The 26260-nt window shown below is 42.2% G+C and overlaps 1 protein-coding gene across 4 annotated transcripts; it reads left to right on the top strand.

The window, feature by feature from the left end:
• Positions 1-1951: 1951 nt before the first annotated feature.
• On the top strand, positions 1952-24463 carry DHTKD1 (dehydrogenase E1 and transketolase domain containing 1). Of its 4 annotated transcripts, none has more exons than XM_048501012.1 (17): positions 1952-2146; positions 2714-2869; positions 2951-3162; positions 4819-5013; positions 7585-7854; positions 8838-9009; positions 9350-9548; positions 9853-10165; positions 11333-11417; positions 11813-11952; positions 14438-14588; positions 17201-17307; positions 18459-18623; positions 20027-20109; positions 21490-21659; positions 23109-23194; positions 23890-24463. In XM_048501012.1, exons 1-17 carry the CDS (start codon positions 2017-2019, stop codon positions 23989-23991), a joined length of 2736 nt encoding a protein of 911 aa, XP_048356969.1. In that variant the 5' UTR covers positions 1952-2016; the 3' UTR covers positions 23992-24463. The 4 variants fall into 4 exon arrangements, 3 of the variants coding, with proteins under 3 accessions (XP_048356969.1, XP_048356968.1, XP_048356970.1); XM_048501011.1 differs by having other exon boundaries at positions 1952-2179; XR_007244846.1 differs by lacking the exons at positions 23109-23194; positions 23890-24463 and adding an exon at positions 18802-18896 and having other exon boundaries at positions 1952-2179; positions 21490-21547.
• The last annotated feature ends 1797 nt before the right edge of the window (positions 24464-26260 follow it).

The raw sequence follows: 26260 nt of genomic DNA, 5'->3' as shown, positions 1-26260 counted from the left end.
AATAGAATATATATATATTCAAAATTAATATTTGAATGTTATCTTTCATTTCTTGAGGATCCTCTCTGAGTGGAAGGGCATCATAGAGATTATTTAAATAAATATTTTCTGTCTTTGGCAAATTTTCCCAGTGACTTGCTGCAGCTGATAAGTTTTATACGGATTACAGTTTTGAGATTACATGATACTAAGTGAAGCACCAGGATTTTTGGTATCATTTGAAGGTTCTAATTTGCAATTGCCAGATGGTAAAGATGAGACAAACTGAGACATCACAATGCTAAATTTAAATGTTTTAATTATCAGTGACATTAGCTGAGTGACCTAGCCACTATTATTTACTTATCTGCTTAATTTATACCCTACTTTTCTCCCCAATGACTTATATCATTCTTCTCCATTTTATCTTCACAATAACCCTGTGAGGTAGGTTAGGCTGAAAGGTTGTGACAGGCCAGCAAGCTTCCACAGCAGAGTGGGGATTCAAATTTTGGTCTTTCAGATCCTATTCTGATACTTTAACCACTACACCTTGCTGGATTTCCATTTTTACAGAGGGGTAACTGAGGCTATGAGTATCACCTGCTGAATAAATGACTAATGCTGGTTTAATCAATGTTTATAAATAAATGTGTGCTTTTGTATCTTCTCCACATTTTCATTGATCATCTCAACCCCATCTGTGTTTAGTTAGTCCCACATTTCAAACGGAGTTATTCCTAAGGAAATGTTCATGGGTTTCTTGCGGGTGTTTCTGAATCTTTAGAGCTTCAGACTAGTATGCTTACCTTTAATCATTTTTTGCCTTTTAAAACTGAGCACACCAGCAGGAGTTCTCTTACCTTTTTCATCCAAACTCCACTAAGGGCAAAAAACATGTCTTGTGTTTAGAAGAGTTCTACTCCGATTTGTCCCAGTCAACAGAACAGCATGCCATGTCCTACACTCTTTTCAACAAAAAGAACTAAGAATACTTCATCTGCCATGTACTGGACTGTCTTTGTTTTAGAATGCTCTGCTTGGGTCCTAGTGCCTACCTAGTTCTGTTAGATCCAAGATAGTCCTTCATGTGGTGGATTAAATTACCACTTAGTTCTTTTTTAAAAAAGAAGTATATAAAATCCCACTGGTTTCACGTAATGGGATGCCCCCTTCAGGAAGGGAAGGCAGAAAATCAGGATTTGACCCTTAAGCAGGTGGAGGATTCCTTCTTCTGCTGCCAAGCCTGGCTTGCTTGAATGCTAGGGCTGTCAACTCTGGGTTGAGAAATTCCTGGAGTTTTAGGGGCAGAGACTGGAGAGGTGAGATGGAGCTCAGCAGGGATGGGATGTCATAGATTGAGGTTACCCGCCAAAGCTGCCATAGCCTTCAAAGGGACAGATCCCCATAGTCTGGAGAGCAGTTGTAATTCTGGGAGACACAAATATGCATCCACATAACCCCTGATAGGGATGCAGCTGTCTGCTTTGGATCAAAGGCCTCCTCCTGTCCAATTGCCAATGCAGAAAACGGAGCCTCCTATCCAACCACTTATTCTCTCCCTTTAAGAATATCAAAACACTGATCACCTCCTGCATCTCTCTTTTGCACACTCCGTCTCGAACAACATAACATATTTAAGAGCATTACCTTAATTTATTTATTTAAAATAATTTATTAATCTATTTAAATAGTTTCTTTTATTAATTTATTTAAAATATTATTACGCCTGCCTCTCTCTTGTACACATCAGCAAGACAGTTCTTTCCTTTCAAGAACATCACACAGCCACCTTATTTAGCTTGCCTAAGTAGATCTCTTTCAGACCATTCCGTAATGCTGTCTGAGAAATGCACCTACCTACCTATTCGGGAACCTTAAACAAATACCCTTCCGCTCTGGTGGGCGGAGTCCAGTCCACCTCCGCCTCCAAGTCAGCCAACCCGGGTCGGGGGCGTTGGCGTCTCCCGCCTCCCCGGTCTGGCTGTCGGTTTTCCTCGCTCGCTGTGGCAGAGCGGGAGGGTGCAGTCGGGCGCGATGGCAGGCAGGGCTTTCTCGCCCCTTGGGAGACTGACCGCGGGCGCTTGCGGGGCGCTGCGGCAGGGGCGCCGGTACCACACGGAGCGGGGAGTCTACGGATACAGGCCGAGCCGCCGCGCGGAGAGCGGTGCGGAGTTGCAGGGAGCAGGCCGGAGAGCAGGTGGGCCGGCGGCGGAGGGTCGCCGGGGAGCGATTCCTGCCTGGTCCTGCCGGAGAAGGGCGGAGGGGAGAGCGGGCCGTCGAATTGTTTCTCCCACGAGTTTATTCGGGGACAAAGTCAGCAAAGCTCTTTCCGCACAGCATATGTATAACGAGTTGCAATCGTTATGGTCCCTTCCGCATATGCAGGATAATGCACATTCAGTCCACTTTCATAATTGTTTAAAAGTGGATTTTGCTATTCCGCACAGTAAAATCCAGCTTCCAAGTGCGTTGAAAGTGGATTGAAATTGCATTATTCTGCTTGTGCGGAAGCGGCCCATATGAATTCTTTCCCCAGTTATAAAAGGGGAAAACGCGTTCACTTATAACGATTGCAACTCGTTATAAAGACGTTGGAGAAAAATGTAGGAGTCATAGGAAAATGTAGGAGTGTTTTTAAACATGTCAAGTCAGCGGGGGTGAAGACATGTGCTCTTTCTCCATTCCTTCCTTTGCACACTACTTAAAACGGTCCCTTCCCTCCTGCCTTTAGCTGACCACGGTTTAGCTCGCTTGCTGGCAGCCTACTGGCAGCATGGACACAAAGCAGCCAAAATCAACCCTTTGTTTGCTAGCCAAGCTGTTTTGGATGTGGTACCTGAAATTCAAGCTCTGACAGAAACTCTACAAGGACCTTTCGATACTAAAGGTAGGGCAATTGAGAATACAGCACTACATTGCCATTTGCCCACGAAGTGCATCTGATCTGTTGTACTCCTCTCCCACCCAGGACTTTTGAATATAGGAAAAGAGGAAGCATCCCTAGATGATGTAACATCTTATTTGGATGATATATATTGTGGACATATGTCTATAGAGATTAGCCAGCTGTCAAGCATGCAAGAAAAAGAATGGATTGTGAAAAGGTTTGAAGAGCTAAAGCAAGAGGCACTCACTACTGAGGAGAAAAAGTACTTATCTCGGCTCATGCTGGAATCTCAGGTACATGGTATATGTTTATGTCTGAGGGGCAAAGGAAATCTGTTCCAGAAGATCCATGGTTAGGATGGTATAGACTTCTTTAAAGAGCTAAAATGCTTATTGGTGTGTTGCCTATATGTTTCCTTACAGAGCAAATAGCAGCTCAGGAGGAAAGGGATAGAGATCAGAAATATGAAGCACAGGGAAAGGTTTTGTTAAACATCTTCTCCCAGGGCTTGGGGCCCAATCCCTTTTCATCAAGTGCTTTTAAACTTTAAAGAATTAGGACCCCCAGGACTCCTTCATCGCATCAGAACAGGCTTGTATGTTTTCATTTGCTCTACCCGCCCCCACCCTCCCCACTGTGTGCTTTTATTTTTTAGGAGTTAGGCTGTCTAGGGTGAAAGTTTGCTGTGTGTGAACCTGCAGCTTTCTGAGTGTCTCCTGGTTTTCTTGATCTATATTTCTAAATAAAGATTTAGACTCTGGTTCTGTTTTCCACGTGCTTTATTTCTGGAAATCCCCTCATTCTCATAGGCCGTTTCTGCACGGGCAGAAAATGACGGCCTGGAGACGGTAAAAACGCTGTCTCCAGGCCGCCATTCGCACGGAGAGCGCTTGGCTGCCAGCGCGGCAGCGCTGCCCAGCGCCGCCCAGCTTGCCACGCAGCCGGCAGTATTCCCAGAGCGGCTAGGAAGCGTTCTTGCAGGAATCACGCCACCGTGAAGCCGCTACCCGGGCGAGCGGTAGCTGCTTATACGCCGCCTCCAGCACCAATCACTTACCCTTGTCCCTGGGCATCCGGAGCATCGCCGAGGCCTGAGGACACGCACCCTTAGCCTCTGCCCGTAAAGCGAAGCTGGCGCGGGGCCAGGAGGGCATGTAATCTGAGCCTCGGCGGCGATTATGCCAGAGGCCCAAGGACCTGCCGAAATCCCAGCCAGGCGCCGGTAGCTCCGATGGCGCCCGGCGTCCACGCCCTCTTCAGGTGATGTCCATGCGAAGACCGGTCCCACAGCGTTCCGAATTAAAGTGAAATGTGCCGACCCAGCAAGTTTCCGACAACGTGCGGAAGCGGCCTGTCGAAAGTGCTTGTACCCGGAATTTACGGCCTTGATGGCGCGGGCAGTGGTTCTTGCCAGCTTTAATTTACTTGGATACATATGTTTGCTCTCTTAATATGGAAGGGGGTTGCTCTAAATGTTGGGGTCATACACAGGTAAGCCATTTGGGTAATATGTCATTTGGTTTGAACTTTGGTTAGAGTTGCTGATACTACTAACTTGGATGAACCTTACTATGCAAGGTTACATCATAATAATCATATAACAAAAGAGACAACATTGTTTACAGCAATGTCACGTAAAGGTAGATGTTAATTTGTTCACTGAAAATATTGTATTGCCAAATCTTCCTCACATCTCTCAGGAAGGAAAAGGAATTGAGGGATGAGAGAGCCTCCAGTCTGCTACAGTTTTGTGCCATTGATTTAAATTGCAAGCTGTTTGGGAAGCCAGAGTAGCTAAAAATTGAGATATAACATTTTGGAAGGGCGAGTGGGAATTACACTGGAGTGGGGAAGGGCAGTGCCAGCACACTGCTGTGCTCACACTTAGAAGATGACATTTCTTAGAATGTTGCACATAACCTATATTATACTGCCTTTTTCTTTCATAGGAGTTTGATCATTTTTTGGCTACAAAGTTTGCCACAGTGAAAAGATATGGCGGTGAAGGAGCAGAGAGCATGATGGGCTTTTTTCACGAGTTGTTAAAGATGTGTTCATACAGTGGGGTGACAAACATTGTTCTTGGAATGCCTCATCGAGGTAGACTGAATCTCCTCACAGGACTTCTTCGTGTTCCCCCTGAGGTGAGGGGTGGATTTTTCCCTCAAGCATAATTTGGGATGGCACTGCATTATTTCTGATGAGTCTAGTGTTGCTCTCCTAGACATGCTTAAAACTTTTTTGGAATATTTCAGTACTATTCAGTACATTCTTTAGTTAATTCTGTGATTGTGAAAGTCATGTGGAACTATCTTAGCTTCTGCTGAGAAGTTTCCATATATTGCAAATCCCTGGATGTAAAATAGAGTCAGAAAGAACAAAAAGGATCCAACAGCTGTGAAAAATATAAGTAAATACTGAATTAGTCCTTTATGGTAAAAAAAAAATTCCGAAATTCACAAAGCATTTCAATTACCAACTTGCCTTAAGAGAAACATGGAAAAGTAAGACAATAAATTTTTTCATCAAGTCAAGCATCACTTTCTTTTCTTTGTGTACACAGTTGTATCTAGCTGTAGGGCAGCGAAATAGGGCCTCCCAGAAGCAAGACAGAAGTTTGTGCGTGCTTAAAGCACTCACAAGTTTGCATAAAAATGCTGCTTCAATAATTTCAAAAAAAGAGAAGACCTCCCCCTTTTGATTGTTGAAAGCCAACGGAGATAAAGAAAATGTGTAAATTTGTCTGCTGAAATTCCTGAGAGTTTATAGAACCCTCAAAGAAAGATTGGATTGGGGGGGGGGGGGATTTTCCAATTATTCATCTCCTCCAGCCCAGCAATCCTTTTTGTTCATTATACCTACTCACATGGGTAAGAAAGTTCATCAGTATCTGACATCGTCGAAGGCTTTCACGGCCGGAATCACTTGGGTGCTGTGTGGTTTCCGGGCTGTATGGCCGTGTTCTAGCAGCATTCTCTCCTGACGTTTCGCCTGCATCTGTGGCTGGCATCTTCAGAGGATCATCGAAGGCTTTCACGGCCGGAATCCATAGGTGCTGTCCATCAATGGTTTTTTTTTTCAAAGGGCTGTCATGGCGATGTTCTAGCAACATTCTCTCGCAATACGTGTTTCGCCTGCATCTGTGGCTGGCATCTTCAGAGGATTCCTCTGAAGATGCCAGCCACAGATGCAGGCGAAACGTCAGGAGAGAATGCTGCTAGAACACGGCCATACAGCCCGGAAACCACACAGCACCCAAGTATCTGACATCCTTTTTTAATCAGCGTACAGTCACTGTAGACTTTGTGAGAAGTTATGCTGCCTTAAGTTGGTAAGAATCTGAAGAATATTTCGAATGCATGAGAGCAGACCCAACATGCAGCAATTAAAATTCCCTTCTTGTCTGTATAGTTGGTTCTGAATAAGTGTTGATAGAAAAAGTAGCAAACGTTGAAAATTGTTTCAGTGATGTGAATGTATAAGTTCTACTTGAAACAGAATGCTGGCATATGAGGACTACTAGAAATGCTTCTTTGTCAGTGGTCATAATGTCTGAGAGTCATTTACATGACTTGGCACATCCTGTGCCACTACCACTAATTCTTGGCAGTGTGGGCACTGCCATGAATACTCCTGATCTAGTGGGGATAGAATTATAGACCTAGATGAAATCCTTAAACTATGATTCTTACTAGAATAGCCTTAATAGAATAGCCCTGGACACTTTTCCTTGCAGCCCCAATAGCCCATACTAGCTAGATGTCATCTGAACTCAAATGTTAAGCAGGGTTGATATTTTGTTGGGTGACCACCAAGGAAGACTAGGGTTGCCGTGCAGAGGAAAGCAATGGCAAATCACCTCTGCTCATCTCTTACCTTGAAAATCACATGTGGAACTTATGAGGTTGCCATAAGTCGATTGTGACTCAGTGGCCCACTGTGCCTTAGTGACTCTTGTTTAGGTTGTTTGTTTTTAAATGTTCATCCTGACAAAGAGTTCTGGAGAAATCAAAAACTTGCACACTGCTTTGTGTTACTTTGGCCATAGAAAATGTGTTTTAACTTGGGTTTTGTTTTATAGTTCATACAAGACCTTTGCTATAGGCAGCTGTCACTGCTGCTTGTGTTGATTGTGAGTTTTCCTATTCCTAGTTTGTTTTATTACATTTCTCTCCTCTTAAAAAAAAACACAACCCTCTGCAATCCATGTTGAGCAGGAAGGAAGAGCTTTAAATAAGCTACTGGTAAATAAAATTTAAAAATAAAAATTTGCTTTGGGCCAAGATATCTACCCTCAAGATCCACCTTTCTTTTTGAGATTGTCAAGCTGAATAGCCTATGTACACTGCTCTCAGCTCCCTGAGAGTGTGAGGGATACAAACTTATTAAATCTCCATAATGTTCAATTGATTGATCTGGTAACTGGCTTTCAGTGTGTTACTCTTTTAGGAGAACCACTGCAATCCTGAAGCATTTCCAGCCCACACTACATGGGAAGCTGTGAATGTTGAATTCAGAATGATGCCAGGCAGGCCCTGTGAACCTGCAGAGAAGAATATCTCACTGAAATGACTAGTTTGGAAGGCTCCAGGTTTAAAAGGAGGATGGGATATGGGGGAGGGAAGTCTGGGGACCCCTGAAATAGACAACTTTTATTCATCTGCATTTAACATAATCCATAGAAGTATTTGAACAATTTAATTATCCATCTACAGCTGCTCTTCCGTAAAATGCGAGGCTTGAGTGAATTTCCAGAGAATTCACCAGCGATTGGAGATGTCCTCTCCCACCTGACTGCTTCAGTGGATGTAGACTTTGGGTTTCATCAACCTATTCATGCCACCCTGTTACCGAATCCTTCCCATCTGGAAGCCATTAATCCTGTGGCTGTTGGCAAGACCCGAGGGAGGCAGCAGTCACTCCGGGATGGAGACTATTCCCCAGATTGTTCTGCACAGCCCGGAGACAAAGTCATCTGCCTGCAGGTATTTTGAATGATAATTCTTTGGCAGGAATGTGCATCTAGATGTGGCACCATGACATGGCTGAGCCATGTTCTCTGGGCCTAGGAAATTGTGTCCGTGTATTGGGGAGCATTTGAATGTTAAACTTATACAAGTCACAGCCTGGTCATTGTCTGGACAAGGGACTGTTTGAAAGCTATTTGTAAATTGCTCTGAGGGCTGACAAATATGATCAGACAAATAAGAAAATAATGTCACTTGGACAATCCAAGTATTTTTTTCATTAAAAAAACAACACTGCCATTTTGGCTGGTACTTTTCTCTTGCAGTGGCTGGAGAAGATGCAGTCCAGAGTCAGGGTAGGCAAAGCCATCGTCAAGGCAGTCCGTAGTCATGGCACAGGCAGGAGGTCAGGCAAAGAGCCGTAGGTCAGAGGAAGACTAGGCACGTGGAGCTAACCAGGAAGAACACTTGTTGCACCCAGGCAGAGCCAAGACAGGGTTTATATAGGAGATTCTGGCGAAGGACGCTAGGATCCTGCAAGGACTCAGTCCTTCTCGGATGCAGCTGCCTCAATTTCACAGAGCCTTCTGCCGTACCTAGCAGTAATGTGAGCACTTCTCATTTTACTTTGTATCTGTAACCTCTGCCTTCGTGTCCTTTTGTGCTGCTGGCTTGCTACTTGGCTCTTCTGAGATTCCTGATGGCACTGGGTGAATCTAAGGCCAGTCTCTGTCACTCTGATTTACCTCACAGGATTGTAGTAAGAGTAAAATGGAGGAGCTGAAAGTGATGTAAGCTATTTTGGGTCCCCACTGGGGCGAAATGTGGAGTATAAATAAATACTGAGATTTCACTGAATATTGAACTATTTGCACGTGGAATAAATACTGTAATAGTTGATACTGAACACAAATTTCTATAATGTGACCTGTGTCTCCTTCCCAAAAGAAAGTTGTCAGTGATCATTGCCATTATCTTCTGCATTTCTTTCTGCAATGTAGGTTCATGGCGATGCTTCTTTTTCTGGCCAAGGAATTGTTCCTGAAACGTTTACACTTTCCAACGTGCCACATTTTAGAGTAGGTGGCAGCATCCATCTCATTGTCAACAACCAGCTGGGCTTTACCACTCCAGCTGAGCAGGGAAGGTCATCTTTATACTGCAGCGATATTGGTATGTACTCTGGGTTCTGAGAAAATTGTGTATATGGTATGTTTTAAAAGATCTGGAATTCTCCAGGTGTACATACAAGAATATGTGAATATTTAATTATCAGTTTTGAAACTAGTGTCCAGATGTCAAGGATGGAAGGGTTAAAAAATAGGCCAGTTTCCCTTTGGCTGTATGTAACAACACACACACACACACACACACCCGTGGTGTTTGGCAGCTATTCTAACTTTTTAGTCCAGAATAATGAGCAAAACCAGGATGTATTAAGTATCTGAACTGGCCAACCTCACTGGTAGGTCTCAAGTTGTGTGAAGCCTGTGACATTTTTTCTCATTTTTAGGAAAAATGGTTGGCTGTGCAATTATCCATGTAAATGGAGACGACCCTGAAGAAGTCATACGAGCTGCACGTTTGGCTGTTGAATACCAGCGTCATTTCCGTAAAGATGTAATAGTAGATCTGCTGTGCTACCGCCAGTGGGGCCACAATGAACTAGATGAACCATTTTTCACTAACCCCACCATGTACAAAGTAATCAGGTACGGCTTAACATGGCAGAGGTGAGTAAATACATCCTAGTTGTGCTTTCATGCTACTCTTCTGCAATTCCTTTTCAGACAGCCTTTTACTTGGCAGTTTTTGTCCAAGCCAGTAGGGTTGGAGGATTCTATTCCTCCCTTCTGACTTGCTTTTGCTAATAGGACATCCGCGTTCTGTCCCACCTCACTCTCCCAAACCATTTTCCAAGGACAGTCAGATGTATTGAGCTGATTTCAATTCCATCTAAAGATACTGATCTAAAGATAAATTAATGCATCTTAATGTCTTTGCTTTCCCTCCAAGGTCCCGTAAAAGTATTCCAGACACTTACGCAGACATTCTAGTCACCCAGGGACTCATGACTGAGGATGAAGTGTCTGAGGTAAAGATGTCCTACTACACTAAGATGAATGAGCACCTCGCCAACGAGACTTCGTACATCCCTCCATCCCCCAATCTTCAGGCTCAGTGGAGCAGCATGGTGGAACCATCAGCAAGGATCACCAGATGGGACACAGGCATGCCTGTTCCACTCCTTCAGTTTATTGGGGCCCAGTCTGTGGCGGTGCCAGAAGAATTGCAGCTGCATGGCCATGTCCTGAAGACACATACCCAGGTGCAAAGTATTTACTTACTTTGTTTATACCCCATCTTTCTCCTCATTGAGGAACCAAAAGAGCTTACATTGTCCCTTTTCTCCTTCATTTTATCACCACAGCAACAACTCTGTGAAATAGATTAGCTTGAGAGTGTGTAACTGGATCAGTGATACCCAGCAAGTTTCCATGGCAGAACACGGAGTCTAAGCTGGGTCTCCCAGATTTTAGTCTGACATTCTAATCATTAGATGTATACCTCACCCTCCAAAAATATAATTTTGTGAAAGCTGAGATACATATTTGAAGGCCCAAGCATAATTTCTTGGAGCTCATTACAAATTTTACACCACCATCTCCCATTACCTCATGCTGCAACGTCCTGCATCATGCATGGGAAAAGTCTTGTTTTCAGGTTACATAAACCATTAGTAACAGGCTTGTGGAACAGCCAGGCCCTACTAAAATATACCTATCTTTCAACCGTTCCTTCTTTGATTGACCACAGCACATACCTGAGAAAGACAAGAACTTCCCATTTCAAATCTTAAGCAAGCTTGCAGCATTCTAAGCATGATTAATTACATCTGTATATTGCAAAATCTCTGTTCAGATTTATTGTTGTGATCATGTAAAGTTTACTAAACAAGAAAACTCTTAAAAGGAAAAAAAATATTTTCTCTTTCATTCTATATTGGAGTAACATAGTTTGTAAAATCTCCTTTTAAAAATGGCCATCCTTAATGAGTACAGTTGGAATTTTCTTGCTGTGTAAAATTGATGCCCATGGGTTACTCACATAGTTTGAAACCTGCAAGTTGCCCTATCATCGTGAGCCAGTTCATACAGCCTACTTTTAAATGGGATTTTTATGTGATTCCTTTGCCTGAATCCACATGGACAGTTGTTCATGTAAAATAGTTTAATCTCTTGACTTAAACATTCCACACAAGCCATTCTGAGCTTTCCAAGTTAAAGAACACAATTTTAAATAAGCAATAAATAAGTAATCATTAGTCATGCAAAATATACATTCTGTTATTTAAAATGCACATATTTCTACCCACTATTGCAACCCCAAAATATGGCCAGCTGAGATCTGGAAAGCTGGTAAATGCTGCATTGTTGAGGTGACAAAATTGATTTTTTTTTGTTAATTTTTATTTTTATTTGTCTTGAACATACAGGCCAGAATACTGAGATTGGAAGAAGGAATTAAATTAGACTGGGCAACTGCTGAAGCATTGGCTTTTGGTTCTTTACTTGCTCAAGGTAGGCTTAACCCTTTAAGTGCCACTAAAACAAAGTGTATTCTGCTGAGCGAACAAAGTAATTGGTTCTGGCTATATGCATCTGAGGCTGGCTACATAATTTCTGAATTATTGAGAAAGTGTTTGGTGTTCCATTTATTTTGGGCATACAGAGCGTATTATCGTTAAGTTATCAGAGAAGTCCCATTTATTTTTAAATTCTTAGGGAAGGGACCATCTCCTCAACTAACTTCTGTTGTTGAATTGGTAGGCAATTTCTGACTTGCTTTGGACTTGGTGACAGCTTACTTTTTTCTTCAAGAATAAAAATCCCTTGTCTGCTCCACTGTGTCAGCATTAAAGCCAATGCAAGGAGGAACATCTTGATACTTCCTGATCTGTTTTCTTCATACAAAGGTTTTAATATTCGTCTGAGTGGGCAAGATGTTGGCAGAGGAACATTCAGCCAGAGGCATGCCATGTTGGTTTGCCAAGAGACGGATGAAACCTACATCCCTTTGAATCACATGTCACCGGATCAGAAAGGCTTCCTTGAGGTACAGTGTAGGTGCTTGCTTTAGCAGGGTTTTGTGATGTTTTGCCTTCTCTGCAGCACAATCCTAAGTATATTTACTCAGAAGTAAATCATGATGAGTAGAGACTTACTCCTTTGCTAAGTGTGTTTAGGATTGCTGCATAACAACCAGATGAAGGTTACATTATTAGAATAATAAATTTTCAGATTAGTTTTACAGTTAAATTAAAAAATTACGGATTTGGTTATACTATTAGAAAAACGTAGGTAGATAATTATGAAATTATTGCAGGGCGAGCTATCTTCAGTTTAATAGGTCAGTCATTCATATTTGGACAACTTTTCGGCTGTACTTTTCACAGCTCTTCTCATGATGTTGTTTCATTCAGTCCACAAGGCCTTGCATTTCTTTTGTTGCAGTGTTTGCATTTTGCTTGCATTCATGGCTAACCCCTAGATACAGGAACCTAAAATATTCTGAAACTGAGTCTCTTTTATGGCTTGCTGTCATTATCAATTTTCTCTCCAAGAAGAGAATAGTATAATAAACCTCAGGCTGTATACACAAAGATCCCAAGACTGGTGGAATATTCTACTGAAGAGGTTTCACCTTCATTTTTACTGCTTGCTCCTTCCTCCTCATACTTAGCTCCTTGTGTAGATCTATTCCGCTCCAAACAATCTTCTGTTCACTGAACTTTTAGAAACTTTGCACTCAAGGGTTCATTCTGTGTACGTAGATTTGCAAAGGAATAATGAAATTAAGATTTTTTTCTTTCAACTCTGTATATTTCATAACATTTTTGCGGTTAAGAAGATGCATGTTATCGCTGCTGACACAAATTCACAGTTTTGAGAACTGCAAAACCAAGCATCTGTGATAATATCTTCTAAATGTAAAAAAATGCCCAAAATCATTTTACAGAAACCTTTGGAAGAGCGTGGCATTGTGAATGGATTGATGGAATTCATTTTCCACAAGATTTAAACATTGCATGAATATACAGCCTCATGTTACATAATTACAAACTTATTTTTATTTTATGATGAATAACCTTTGAACTGTAATGTCTCTTAAATAAACTTTTAGATTCATTTTTCCTCAAAAAGTGGTTTATTTTTTAAAAAGCCAATTTAAATTTTTAAAAAAATATTTCCCCCCCCAAAAATCATTGATTTTTAGCTACCCTGATTTGTGCTGTCCATGGCTGAAAAAAATACTTGCTTTTTAATTAAATATTTTTACCATTTCCCCTCTCACACTGTGGGGACTCAAAGTGGCTTACAAAATGAAATACAATTTAAATAAAGAGACACAACCCAACCAGAGGCGTAGCTGGGCCAGAGTGCGCACAGTGCGTGCTCTGTGTTTTCCTCCTGACCCTTTGCGGTGTCCTGGCCTCCCGCCCCCACCCCTTACCTTAGTGCAGGCTGGAGAAGCGGCCTGTTCCCTTCAGGTTGAAAATGGTCTTGTGGGAACTACACTTCCCATGAGACCCTGGGGCTCGCAAGGTCTCCTGGGAAGTGTAGTTCCCACCAGACCATTTTCAGCCTGAAGGGAACAGGCCGCTTCTCCAGCCTGCACTGTTTGATGAAGGTAAGGGGGTCGATTTTCCATGGGGGGGGAGGCGTGCGCCCGGTGCAATGCGTGCACCCTAGCCCCCTGGTATCTCCGCCTCTGAACCCAACAACTCTCCCCCTCATTTCACCTTGAAGCAGGAGATAGGGCACAAGGGCTGATGCTGAACCCACCACCATAGCTCTCATAGATTCAGAAGTTAGTAGCGAAAGAGCCAGGAGTCCCTTGGCTTGATGCCTCTGGCCATGCCTAGGCTTTAAATTGCCTGTAGAATGAGAGCGAGGGACAAATGCTCATTCCAGGGGTTACTCTCCAGCTTCGATGTATCCAATTCTCTTCCTTCCCAGTGCTCCTGAGGATTCAAACTGTGCCTACCAGATTACTGACTGGAGGGGGCTTCAGGGAAAATGTAACTTTTTGCAATTTTTTTGTGACTGCTTCATTGGTTTCCAGTGATTTTCTGGGTGCAATTCAAATTGTTGAAGACTTTTAATGGTTAAATGGTTTTGAGATATTCAAGGATCACTTTTTCCCATCCAAATCTATAATTCTTTAAAGTTTTCATTGGAAGCCTTGTTGTATGTTTTAGGTCCCATAGCTGGCTATGTAGGTCAGAGTAGCCATGGGTGCCAAAATTATACCACCCTTCTGTGATAAACTTTAGATTCCAAGTGAAGGCAGTGTTACTTGGGATGATTCATGACATTTGAATTGTACTGGGGAGGGGGCTGGAGAGGGAAGTTAATGCTAGTTTGACTGGAATATTGACACTCTTTCCTATTTTGTGTGATGCCTGTGCGTTATGTTTTACAGTGCTTTATCTGATTGTGAGTTTGGACTTCCCCAGAAACGAAAACTTTTTGAATGCATGAAAAGAAATAAATACCTTGACTTTAGCATTTTCCATTGCTGTGTCTTCCCATGTTAGGTGAGCAATAGCCCCCTTTCTGAAGAAGCTGTGCTCGGCTTTGAGTATGGAATGAGTATTGAAAGCCCCAATTTGTTGCCAATTTGGGAAGCTCAGTTTGGTGATTTCTTCAATGGAGCACAAATAATATTTGATACCTTTATTTCTGGAGGTAAGGAGCTAAGAGCGTGGATGTGTATAAGTTTAAAAAGTACAGTGGCTTGTTTTTACTTGTATTGTTTCCTCAGGCATGCATCCATGTCACTTAGATGGCAGTCTTTAGAACACTTTCCTGGGAGTAAACCATGCTGAACGAAATGGGACTTACTCCTGAGTAGACTTGCACAAGATTGCTTCCATAGTACTTCATCATTTCAGGCTTTTTCAGTGTTGCTGTTGTGTTTGGTTAGTTTTGAGTTTAACATGTTCAGTCCGCAAACTCTTTGAATACATGCCTGACAGGTGTGGCTTTAATCATATTTCTGTGGCGTGTGAAATTCAGAATTCAGGCTTAAATCAGAATTCTGTGGCGTGTGAAATCTATACGGCTGTTTCAAATGTGCAGGTTGTTGTGAGGTTTATCCATATTAACTCTGTTGTTGAAGGCTTTCACGACTGAAATCTGGCTGTTGTGGGTTTTCCAGACTGAGTGTCATGCTGCTGGAGATGCCAGCCATAGCTGCAGGCAAAACTTTAGGAGCAAAACCTATCAGAACGTGGCCCCACAGCACAGAAAACCCACAGCCGCCATATTAACTTTGCATATTAACAAAACAAATGAATTTCAGCTAGCAGGACAGTGACTCCATTTGTGCATCCTGAGCACCAAAGTATCTGCAGTACTGTGGTGTTCAGAAGCCTTTTCTGAAGCGGCATAAACAATCAGTAGGCTGGTGCACAGAGCTCTTGGTCAGAGGAAAGGATGTTGCTGTAAGCCCTGCTTCAGAGGTGTAGCTAGGCCAGAGTGCGCCCGGTGCACACTCTGGCTCCCCCCCCCGCGGACCCCCCACTACCCTCCCGCTGCAAACCTCCCCACCCCCTGCGGCACCCCATTCCACTTTTTTATAGGAAAGGAGCAGGCTGAAGAAGCCTGCCAGGAGTCCCTGGGAAATGTAGTTCCCTCCAGGCCCAGGCAACACAGGCAGGCTTCTTCTCTGGGATGTTCTATTCCTAAAAGTAGGGGGGGGCGCCGTAGGAGGCGCCACGGAAGGGGGGATGGGGGGCAGGGGAATTTTTCTGCCCCCCACGTGACCAGAATTGGTGCGCCTGGTGCGTTGCGCACCCCCCGTCCCCTGGTGGCTTCGCCACTGCCCTGCTTTGTCTCCTGTATTTAAAGCCATAGGTGGGGTTTTTGGTTGCAGGGACAGAGAGATCAGTGTTACCACACACACACATGAACTACATTCAGATTAACATGAATCAGCTTGCATGTTTAGGTAGAGAGCCTAACATTGGAATGTTTTACTTGAAGAGGTGACTGTGAGTAGGACATTTTAGCAGGAAAAAGATGGCAGAAACCTGATTTTAATACTTAAAAAAGAGTATGGAGTGTATTGAGGAATTTGGTACAATAGCATATGTGTAAGTGTGTGTGTGTGAAGGGGTTAGTTTAAACACATACTAAGAGGACTAAATCAAAGCAAAAATAACACATTTCTTATCACCACTAACAAATCATAACAGCAACAACCTAAAATTATTCAGACCTACTCCAGTGTGGGGCAGATAAGCTAGAAGTGTACATGTGGGAAAATGGGGAATATGGCGGGGAGAAGTGGAATCTGTTGAGACAGAGATTTCCAGGTGTGAGGGCCTCAATAGCAAAGAATCAAAAAGCATTCTGTCGTGCCATGTAGGTTAGAAAATAAAGTGAGATAGATCAAGAGGGAGAGCAAAGATCTACCAGTCCTTGCCTGCCAACAAATCATAAGAAAGGATCCAGTATGTCGGGAGCCTGACTTGCAGTGTGATTCAAATTAGCAGCTCTAAAGCCAGACTAGTGGTACTGTTTTTGGCCCTTTCTAGGAAATAAAAGACTATGACAAAGGATAAAGGAATACTTGAAAGTTGGGACTTTTCAAGAGGAAACGGTAAAACTGACTAAATGGCACTGGGAAAGGGCAACAGAAAAGGGAAGTTACATTGAAATTACATGAAGTTACATTGAAATTACATGAAGTTACATTGAAATGTAATTCAGGATTACTATACCATACTGGAGACATGAAGCTGAAACATATATTCAGCAGGAAGTTTGGGGATAATGGGAAGATTTGAATCCGAGGCTCCAAACTGCACAGATACTTAACATCCAAATTGCATTAATGGTCAGTGATTGCATATCACGTAAAAGACCAAAACATGGGGAGTCATCTTTGTCTTCTAGCCTGGTCTTGTTTAACTGCTTTCTTCCTGTTGGCACACCTGATTTCTTTCCAAAAAGGCTTCCTTGGAAGCATTTGCTGCAGTTATTGCTGTAAGAAATCCTGTGTTGTGTTCACTGCTGCAAGGTTCTCTATGAGACACAAAATATGTTGGTTGGTCTCCATGTTCTGTGTGTGCCTCATGGGGCTTGTTCATGATGTTATATGTGCAGTACATACACTTGGGCCCGGAGGGAGGGGTGTACAAATGAAAGTGGGATGGGGGCTGGCGACATCAGCTGAGTGAAAATATAGATCATGTAGTAGCCCACAGTGAATGGCGGAGATGTCCCTGATCCCTTTTCATAGGTTGCAGGATCTAAAATAAATATTTTCCCTCTTCCCCTTCACTCCTCACCAGGAGAAGCAAAGTGGCTTTTACAGAGCGGCATAGTCATTCTTCTTCCACACGGCTATGATGGTGCAGGACCAGAGCACTCCTCCTGTCGGATTGAACGTTTCTTGCAGGTAGCTGGACATGTCATCATCCTCTGCGAGAATTTATCAGGAGTGACCGTTTCAAGGAATCTGTCTTGTTGCATGCTGCAATACACATTTTGCTGGGAGGGAAAGGAATCTGTTGGCACCTTAGTGGTTTTGCAGATTTGTTGGAATTCGATGGTTGCAGACCTGAATTGTCTTGACCAGTCTGTGCAACCAAATGTATTTGTGTAGGAAAGAAACTTTGTAAGCTGGTATCTGAGCCTGTGATGGAAATCACAGTTCTGTTCCAAGTGTGGTCTTGCACAGATCATTGTGAATATATTTCACAACAACAAAAAATCATTCTAATTATCAGTGGCAATATAAAGTTTTTTTAAGGTTCTGTTTTGCATTTGCTAATGTGGGCCATAGATTTACAGTTTATTGGTGACAGTTAAGTTTTCCCCCCATGCAAATAAGTTCAGTTGTTTGAAGATGCATGATTTGTAATGGATTTCAGACAACAATACCTTTGAATATGCTGTCAAGGTGACCACATGTTCGACAGGGCATCCAAACACAAGACAAGTGGAATGCTGCTCTGGTACACACTGCAATAAATTTATATCCCCCTCCCAGTGCCTTGCGTGGTTTTGCCTTTAGTTGGCTCAGCCAAGGAGCAGGGAACAGAACAGTGTGAGAGAGGCAAGGCAGGCGAACCTGCAGGGCTGACTGTATGGTAGAGCCATGCTGAGGGGCTCTCCTGCTCCTAGCCTCACAGTCACTGGGCCCTGGGTTGGCTCTTCATGTTAAAAGCCCTTCGGGGGTTGGGCTGTCTATAAGACCAATCAATCAATCAATCAATCAATCAATCAATCAATCAATCAATCAATCAATCAATCAATAAAACAGCTGATGTTGTTCCCCCAGAGACTTGTCCTCATTTACACCTGTAAATCTTGTGATAGTTGATAAACATGTAGGTACCAAAGAAAACATAGATGCTAAGCTTGTCTAGTTCTTATAGAGTCATTTTATGAGTATTTGGATACCTCCAAATTTTAACATGCATTGTGGAAAAATTCCCATTCTGTCAGCCCCCTGATATTGTTTCTGAGTCTTTTTGCTTATGTTATGATGGCGATATTCTGGCTTGGCTTACACTTTGCTTCAAAAATTTTATTGTTCTTTCATAGATGTGTAACAGCTCAGAGGAGGGAGTTGATGGCGACCACATCAACATGTCTGTAGTACACCCTACGACCCCAGCACAATATTTCCACTTACTTCGCAGACAGATGGTCCGAAATTTCCGGAAACCACTCATTATGGCTTCTCCAAAGATTCTCCTTAGGTTACCTGTATGTAGAAAGACTTTCTAGGTTGTTTCCCACTGCTTTTGTTCTAGCAGGTACTTGAATCATCCCTTACTGCAACAGATGTATAATCTTCCCATGGGTGAAGGGCAGGGCCAGTAATATGGTTCTTTCCCTCAGTCCCATTTCCTGTTCTGAGAGCGCAAATTTGCTTTGTTATTAGATCTGTTCATGTGATGTCTTCATCCATATATTACATGAGAAGCCTTAAAAGAAAGCCAAGGGACAGGGATCCCATGTAGACCTCCTTTTATACAGGTCTGTGATATAAGAAAAGCATATGGTATAAGTTACTTAAAAGCATTATTTATTTTCACGGGTGTACATCTTCGTCGTATATCTGAAGGAAAATATATCCTTCTAATTGTTAACTAACTGGCCCTATTTAATGATCTCAAACTCAGTTATACCAGACTACCCACATACAACGTAGAGGTTTCTATATACCTGGGAGACTCCCTGTGTCTGCAGAAAACTGCCAATTTTTCAGATTAGCTGTAAGAAACTCCCCCACATTAATAAAATGGTCTGAAGAGGGCTGAACATGAGCTGAAAAGTGCAGGACACGGAGATCAATTGAAAGTCAAAGGGAAAAAGGAGGAGAAGAAATTGGCATGCTTGTGCTCTGCAAACTTAGGAACCTAAAAGGGAAGATTTTGGGAGATTTTCAAATTGCATCCTTGGGGAAATCCTTGTGGCCCCCAGTTCATAATTTAATATTTCATACATGGGCTTTCTTCTGATTTTGTTTGAATTTGCATTGTAATCTGTTCCCAAATATGTGGACATTGGTGGGGCTTACCCCCCATGTAAGTACACTTCGGATTTTGGTGTTGAACACCCACTATCTTGTCAAAATTTCCACCACCAGGAGGGGGAAAATCGCATTACTTGCTCTTCAGTCTCCTTTCTTTCCCATCAATTCCCTGTGGAAAAGAAGAGGAGGAGAGGCTGGTTTTTATAAGGAATCTCAAGGTGGTTTACTGTCACCTTCCCTTCCACACAACAGAGGTAGTTAGGGGGCTGAGGGAATTCTGAGAGAACTGTGGATTAGCTCACAGGCTTTATGTAGGAATGAGGAAACAAACCTGGTTCACCAGATTAGTGTCTGCCACTCTTAATCACTGTGCCACCCTGGCTCTCAGTAACATGAGAATGTGAAGTTTTAACTTGGAAGTATTTTCCTCAAGATCAGTTTTGTTGCACGTTCGACTGTTACTGGATATATGTTGTGGTTCTCAGATAATATACAGCTTTAGCAATTTGATTAGTTTTTCGTTGATTCTGAATCCTCCACAGCTGGCCTTATCACTGAGGTCTAATTTTTTCAGACCATTCATTTAAACACATAAATGTCTACTATAGTTACTTTCTTTCCCATTCTGTAGGCTGCTATGTCAACCCTTCTAGAAATGGCCCCAGGAACAACCTTTAAACCAGTCTTTGGTGATTTATCAGTAGATCCTAAAAAGTAAGTTGACATTCCATTTTCATTTTTAATATTCACCATTCCAAGTAACATGTCATCTTAAAAGGCAGTAAAACAGTTACAACGAAGATAAAAATTGTTTGGGCAGTAGTTCTATTTGCAGTAAGGATTCAATTACCTAATGTCGCAGTAGGACATTCTTCATTAATTTTGCAAACTGCCCTGATGTCAGTAAAAATGAAGATGGAAGATATACACAAGGGGTGGGTTTATAGATGATGTAGTCCTGCATGTGGCTAAATTCCTAGTTGGAAGCCACAATTGTACATGACATTACTATCCCATGGTCTATTATGGAAGTACAGTGGAACCTTGGTTTTTGTTGACTGTGGTTATCGTCGGTTTCGGTTTTCGTCGATTTTTTCCGTGAACATTTTGCCTCCTTTTTCGTTGGTTGCCTCGGATCTTGCTACATTCGTTGCTTTCGTCGCCGTGCCCTCGCTGCTAATTTCCTATGGACATTTCCTGTGGAAATCATTGCCTCGGTTTTCGTCGGTTTCGGATTTTGCTGATTGTTTTCGGACGGATTACAGACGAAAACCAAGGTTCCACTGTATTCATCTGGTGTAGTCACTGGAAAAGGTAGGATACAACTGTGCTGCTCCCCAGATAGCACTGGATTCAGATAGCAGTGCATGTGTGCTCCCCAAGGGGGTCTCTTTGGGTGTGGGACCTCCACAACCTGCCTTCTGTGAACCTGCCCTCAAGGTAGATTACAGTCACAGAAGAGATTTGCTTCAGCTGTCTGTGCCCGTGGGCTCAGTTTACAGGCCGAATAACTTCCTATTTGTGACATTTATATTCTGCTCCACTCACAAGAGTGCCTTTGGGCACTTTAGCACATGCACAATAATGTACTTTCAGTGCACTTTGCAGCTGGATTTTACTATGGGAAATAGCAAAATCCATTTGTAAACAATTGTGAAAGTGGATTGAAAATGCATTATTCTGCATGTGCAAAAGTGCCCTTTGTTATGCTAACTGTTAACTGTTCTTTCCTGGCTACTTTCACTTCCTGCTGAATTGCTTTCTTGCTGGTATGAGAGCTTCAAAGGACTGAGATTCTCAAATGGAGCAATAAGGTAGATGGCCTCTGTCTAGGAACCTTGCAAGGCTTTGCTGGGAGGGGGGGAGGGGACAATTTGCTTAGCAACAGGGTGGGAGAAGTAGAGCTGTATATCTTGGGAAATGTGCACACAAATTGTAGTCTTGTCAACAGATTGTTACCATGTAATCTACCCGAGAGCTGTCTTTCAGTAAATGGATTTCATTATCAATTGAGTCTAATTATTGGGCAGACCAAGGACATGACATCTGTTCAGCTCAACATACTTGATGTCACTTCACTTTTCTGCCCCATAGTGTCAGCAAAGTCATTCTCTGTTCTGGCAAACATTACTATGCTCTGGCAAAACAGCGGGAGATGCTTGAAGAAAAGAAGGGGGATACTGCAATCATCAGGGTGGAGGAGCTGTGTCCTTTCCCACTGGAAGCTCTGCAGCAGGAGATGAACCAATTTACAAATGCCAAAGGTCAGAAGAGTAGAGCTTCTTATGAGTCTTATCCAGACCCTGTTCATCTATTTGGGTTTGTTTTGCTAATAGGCTGTAATTATTTTTGTACTCTGGTATCCTGGATCTCAAACTTGGACCAAATAACCAGTCTTTTAGGGCAGCTGACTGTTGGACTTCAGGCTGTGATCCTGTTGAACTTTCATATTTCCGTTGAAACCAGAATGAAATAGAGGGAAATGGCAACAAGTGAAAAGGGCTTTTTTTTGGTGGTTGTTTAGTTTTTCAGTTTCTGCCACAAATTGACATAGCAGCCTATTTTGAAAAGGAGACAGAAGGGGTGAATATTTCTGGCCTTCTGAAGGGAAATCTCATTGCAAGGATGGGAAGTGGGAGGTTTTTCATGAATACAATCAAGTACATCCACCAGAAAAAAATTACTCCATCTCAGGACTGGTGGTGCTTTCTTTAGAACTGACTGTCTGAGGGACTTATTGAAAATCTGTAGATGGCATCTGGTGATTGCAGCAGCCAGAAGATAAGAGTTCCATGGAGGTCCATAAAATCTCTGAATATGTTGATTGCAAGATTATAAAATGGGAAGAACCTTGTTGGAATTAGCCAAGCTGGAATCAGACTAAAGAATCCCATTCCACCTCCATTCTTTTAAATGGAGCCATGGAAGGATGTCCTGCTATGGTGCTTGCAGAGGATCTGGGTGCCACTTCAACAGCTTCTCCCTTGTTCCTGTTAGTTTAGTAAAACATCCATTGTCTTCTAAAGCCAGCAACCAAATCAGACTTATGTTTCCCGATCATGAAGAGGGTATGACAAGGATCAGAACCTGCTCATTGAAGGGAAATGTATTGGTGGTGGGGCTACCTCATGTACCAGCAAGCAGTCCGCAAACTTTTGTAATTACAGCCAGACTGCATCAAAATTTAGCAAGAGATCAATAAAAGAGCCAGTATACAAAAGCCCACTTGTATAAAAACATACAATTGAACATTACTGATAATTGAGAAGGCAAGAGTCAAGCCCAATAGCACATTAAAGATCAGCAGGATTTCTAGAGTATCAGCTTTCAAGAATCAAAGCTTTCATTGTCAGATGCTCCTTGACAAGTTGATTAAGAATCTATAAGGTTTCTGCAGCCCAAACACTAGTTGTTGTAAGCTGTTTATTAGGAAGTTGCAACCACAAAGTATCTAAATTCATAAATATACAGAGGAGTACTCTGCACAGTTGTTTTAGTGCACTGGTATAGATATTATTTTTAATGTACTGGTATAGATATTATTACAGATTTAAAATTTTGAACTTTGATTGAAAGCTGTCTCCATGCCAGTGTTCCTGTGTTTGGTCCAGACTTCTGAGAACCGAATAGGTATTATGGGTATTGGATAGAGGGTGAAGTTAGAGCAATTCTGTATATACTGGTCTAATGAAGACCTTTTGTTCCTTCTGCAGTTTTTATCTGGAGTCAGGAGGAGCCGCAGAACATGGGGCCATGGACATTTGTGTCACCAAGATTTGAGAAACAGTTGGCTTGTAAGGTAATACTTGAAATTGTCAATAGAGTACCATTTAGCTGAGCCAATAAGCCCAAAATCATTTTTGCCATTTTTTTGCCATCCTGTGATAGGTTAGGACTGATTTATGAATCTTATAGGCAGTGCCAGAACTTGGCTATTTAGGGAGCTAAAATGCTTCCAAGCTGCTATCTCTGAATAGAGAGATCTGATGCAATTTCTGTCTGCCTTAGAGTCCTAATTAATTCAGAAAAGTGTCAGTGGTCTGACAGCTGTTACTGGGCAGAAGAGACAGCCTTGCAAGTCCAAGGAAGCTTAGAATCCCTTGCCCCCCTTAGTCATGTGCAGAACCTAAAATGGAACCCTGAGACTTAGATGGCAAAAGTTCACATTAATCATGCACCATGAAACTTGTGGGCTAGGGTTTCTCTTGAGGGTTTCCACAACATTGAAAGTTGCACAATAATGCTGAAAACTACACATTTGGATGTTTAATCCTCTGGACTTCAGTGGGATTTGAGCAGTTTGTTATTAGGTTTGTAGTCTACATGATTAACCCAATCACTGTACAGTTTGGTCCTGTCTGTGTTTGCTCAAAAGCAAGTTATGTGACATTCAAGGAAGCTTACTTTTCTGCGTAAAGGTCCTGCAGACTTATTCCTGATCATATTAGGCCAGTTTCTAATAGTTTTCTTTCTTCTCTTCTTACTTAATTGCAGCTCCGTCTTGTAAGCAGACCACCCCTGCCAGCCCCTGCAGTGGGAATTGGGACACTGCACCAAAAACAGCAGGAAGAGCTGCTTGCCAAAACCTTTGCCTGAGACTCTTAGCCAGGCCTTGTACTTTTTTCAGATTGAAAACAAGGCCCTTTTGTTATAACAAGGATGAAGATTATGGCCCTGAATTTGCTTGTAATGTCTGTTGCTTAAAATCTTTGGATGGAATTCCAGCAAGAGTTAAACAGTTTCAAAGTCTCATTCCATTCAGTGGGCCTGTGTGAATCACTGTCATTGAAATGTGTGGCAGTGAGAGAGATTTACTGGATTTTAAATATTTTTAATTTAGAAGTTTGTGGGGAAAACGCTTGTTCCTTAAATCTGAGATGCCACTGAAACCGTAATGGCCTTCTAGTGTTGTACATATTGCACTGATGTCAAAATGTACAGGACTATATTTTATGAGCGTTCCCAAAAATGCCTGATAAAATTGTTGAGGCAGCTTGGAGAATGAAATCCTGTACTGTGTACTTAAAAGAATCTTTTTAAGAAGTAATAAAAATGCACTTATTTGAAATTCAGTTGTTCTAATAACTGTTTTATAAGGACATCGTGATAGAAGATCCTTCCTCTGACTTACTTTTCTAAAAAGTAACTACTTCTTTATAAACCCGTTTTAAGCTTAGGTAACATTCATGTTACCTGACTTGTATGTTAGCTAAGCTAAAAATGGTATGGCAAGATGGTATGACACACTTTCAGGACTATGCCGTTTCAGACTGCACATGGGTAGGGCTGCTGAGAGCCACCATGGGAACCCAGATAGATCCCCACCCCCAACTCTGATCCAAACCAAATATCATAACAAAATAAATCACTTGGCTTGCTGCTATCATGACTCAAAGGTAATACAATAATTGGCCTGTCTGTCCATTTATGGCAGGCATAACTCACCAGAGAATAAAGGTAAGAGGCTCAACATTGATCACCAGCTTCAGGATGATTGTGGGAGTTCGAGGGCTAAACTGGACCCTGGCCCAGGTGAGACAGCCCACACCCTGGTGCTATTTGCAATAAAAGCTAAGGAACTCTGTGGCAGCCATAACTCATCAGAAAATAAGGTTACATGTTTGAAAACTAGCCTCCAACATTACAATGATGATGTACAGTGTCAAAAGAGAAGGGGATTGGAACACCTTGAACCAGAAAAGAAGACAGAAAAACTAGACTTTAGATACAATAACCTTATCAGCAGGTTGTAGGCTGGCGATTACTATGGAAGCTATCAGCTGTGCTCATTTGTTTTACTCATCTGGTTGGTTGATGAATTTAGCACGATCTGCTAAGGAAGTTTGCTTCATCCTTGCAAAAAAGTGAGTCTAACTGATAAGAGTGCCTTTTACAGTGCTCAAGATTCCCTGTGCTTTTAGTGCTACAGCCAGGACAGCATGAAAAGGAAAATATTTTGAAAGACATTCACCTTGATGCATCATGATGCTGGCTTCAAGGACCCTCCACCTGACTTGAGCTCTGTAAATGTTGTGTGTGTCCCTCCCCCCCCCCTGCCCCCCGCCCCAGGGCTCTCATCTTGGTGGCCCTGCAAATGAACTAATCACTTGTTTGAAAATTGCCTCACAAAAATGACAGCATATTGAGGTATTTAGGTGGAACTCTTTTTCTTGATATCTCAGTTTCTGTGTGTGAAAAGAACATTTAGCTGAGAATTTCAATGTGGTACAGTCAAAGAACAGCTTTTTCCTCATTCCATTTCCAGATATTAATTTAGACTATAGATCTTGGGGTCTTCCTCACTGGAAAAATCAGACATTCTCCCTCCTGTGTTGTGTTGTTAAAGCAAAGTCTAATACTTATAAGCTTAAGGAAGACCAGAAGAGCTTTTGTGAGGAAGAATTCCATTGTTACAGTATGTGATGTGTGAATATGGAGACAACTTAGTATTTTCCCCTTTGTAAGCTGTTTTTCAGTCCATCTTTAAATATTTCCTTTGCGTTCTCCATATCTCCAATCTGCACCTGTCATGGTTTGTTCAGTTCTTTTTCCAGCTATGTTCTCATGTCACTGGCAATCATGGAAATCGTTTTATGTTTTACACTACTGAATTGTTAAGTAAATGAGTTCCACTGTGCAGTTTCTTGTTCCTTCAAACATTTCAGGCTTTAAGGCCTTCAGTAAATCAATAAGAATGGGATTTAACTGTGCTGTGTGTTTACAATGTACTAAAGCCCTGACCTTCTGAAACTGAGACAAAAGACTAGGAGATGGGAGTGAAATATGACTTCAAATGACTTCCTAGGTTTTCAAGAACATTGAACTGTGGTGTCACATTCTCAAATCCTCTACCATAAAGTTTAAG

This window comes from Sphaerodactylus townsendi, linkage group LG06, assembly GCF_021028975.2.
Source record: "Sphaerodactylus townsendi isolate TG3544 linkage group LG06, MPM_Stown_v2.3, whole genome shotgun sequence".
NCBI classification, from domain to species: Eukaryota; Metazoa; Chordata; class Lepidosauria; order Squamata; family Sphaerodactylidae; genus Sphaerodactylus; species Sphaerodactylus townsendi.
Note: the sequence above shows the minus strand (reverse complement) of the source record. Positions and strands in the feature narration are given on the sequence as shown.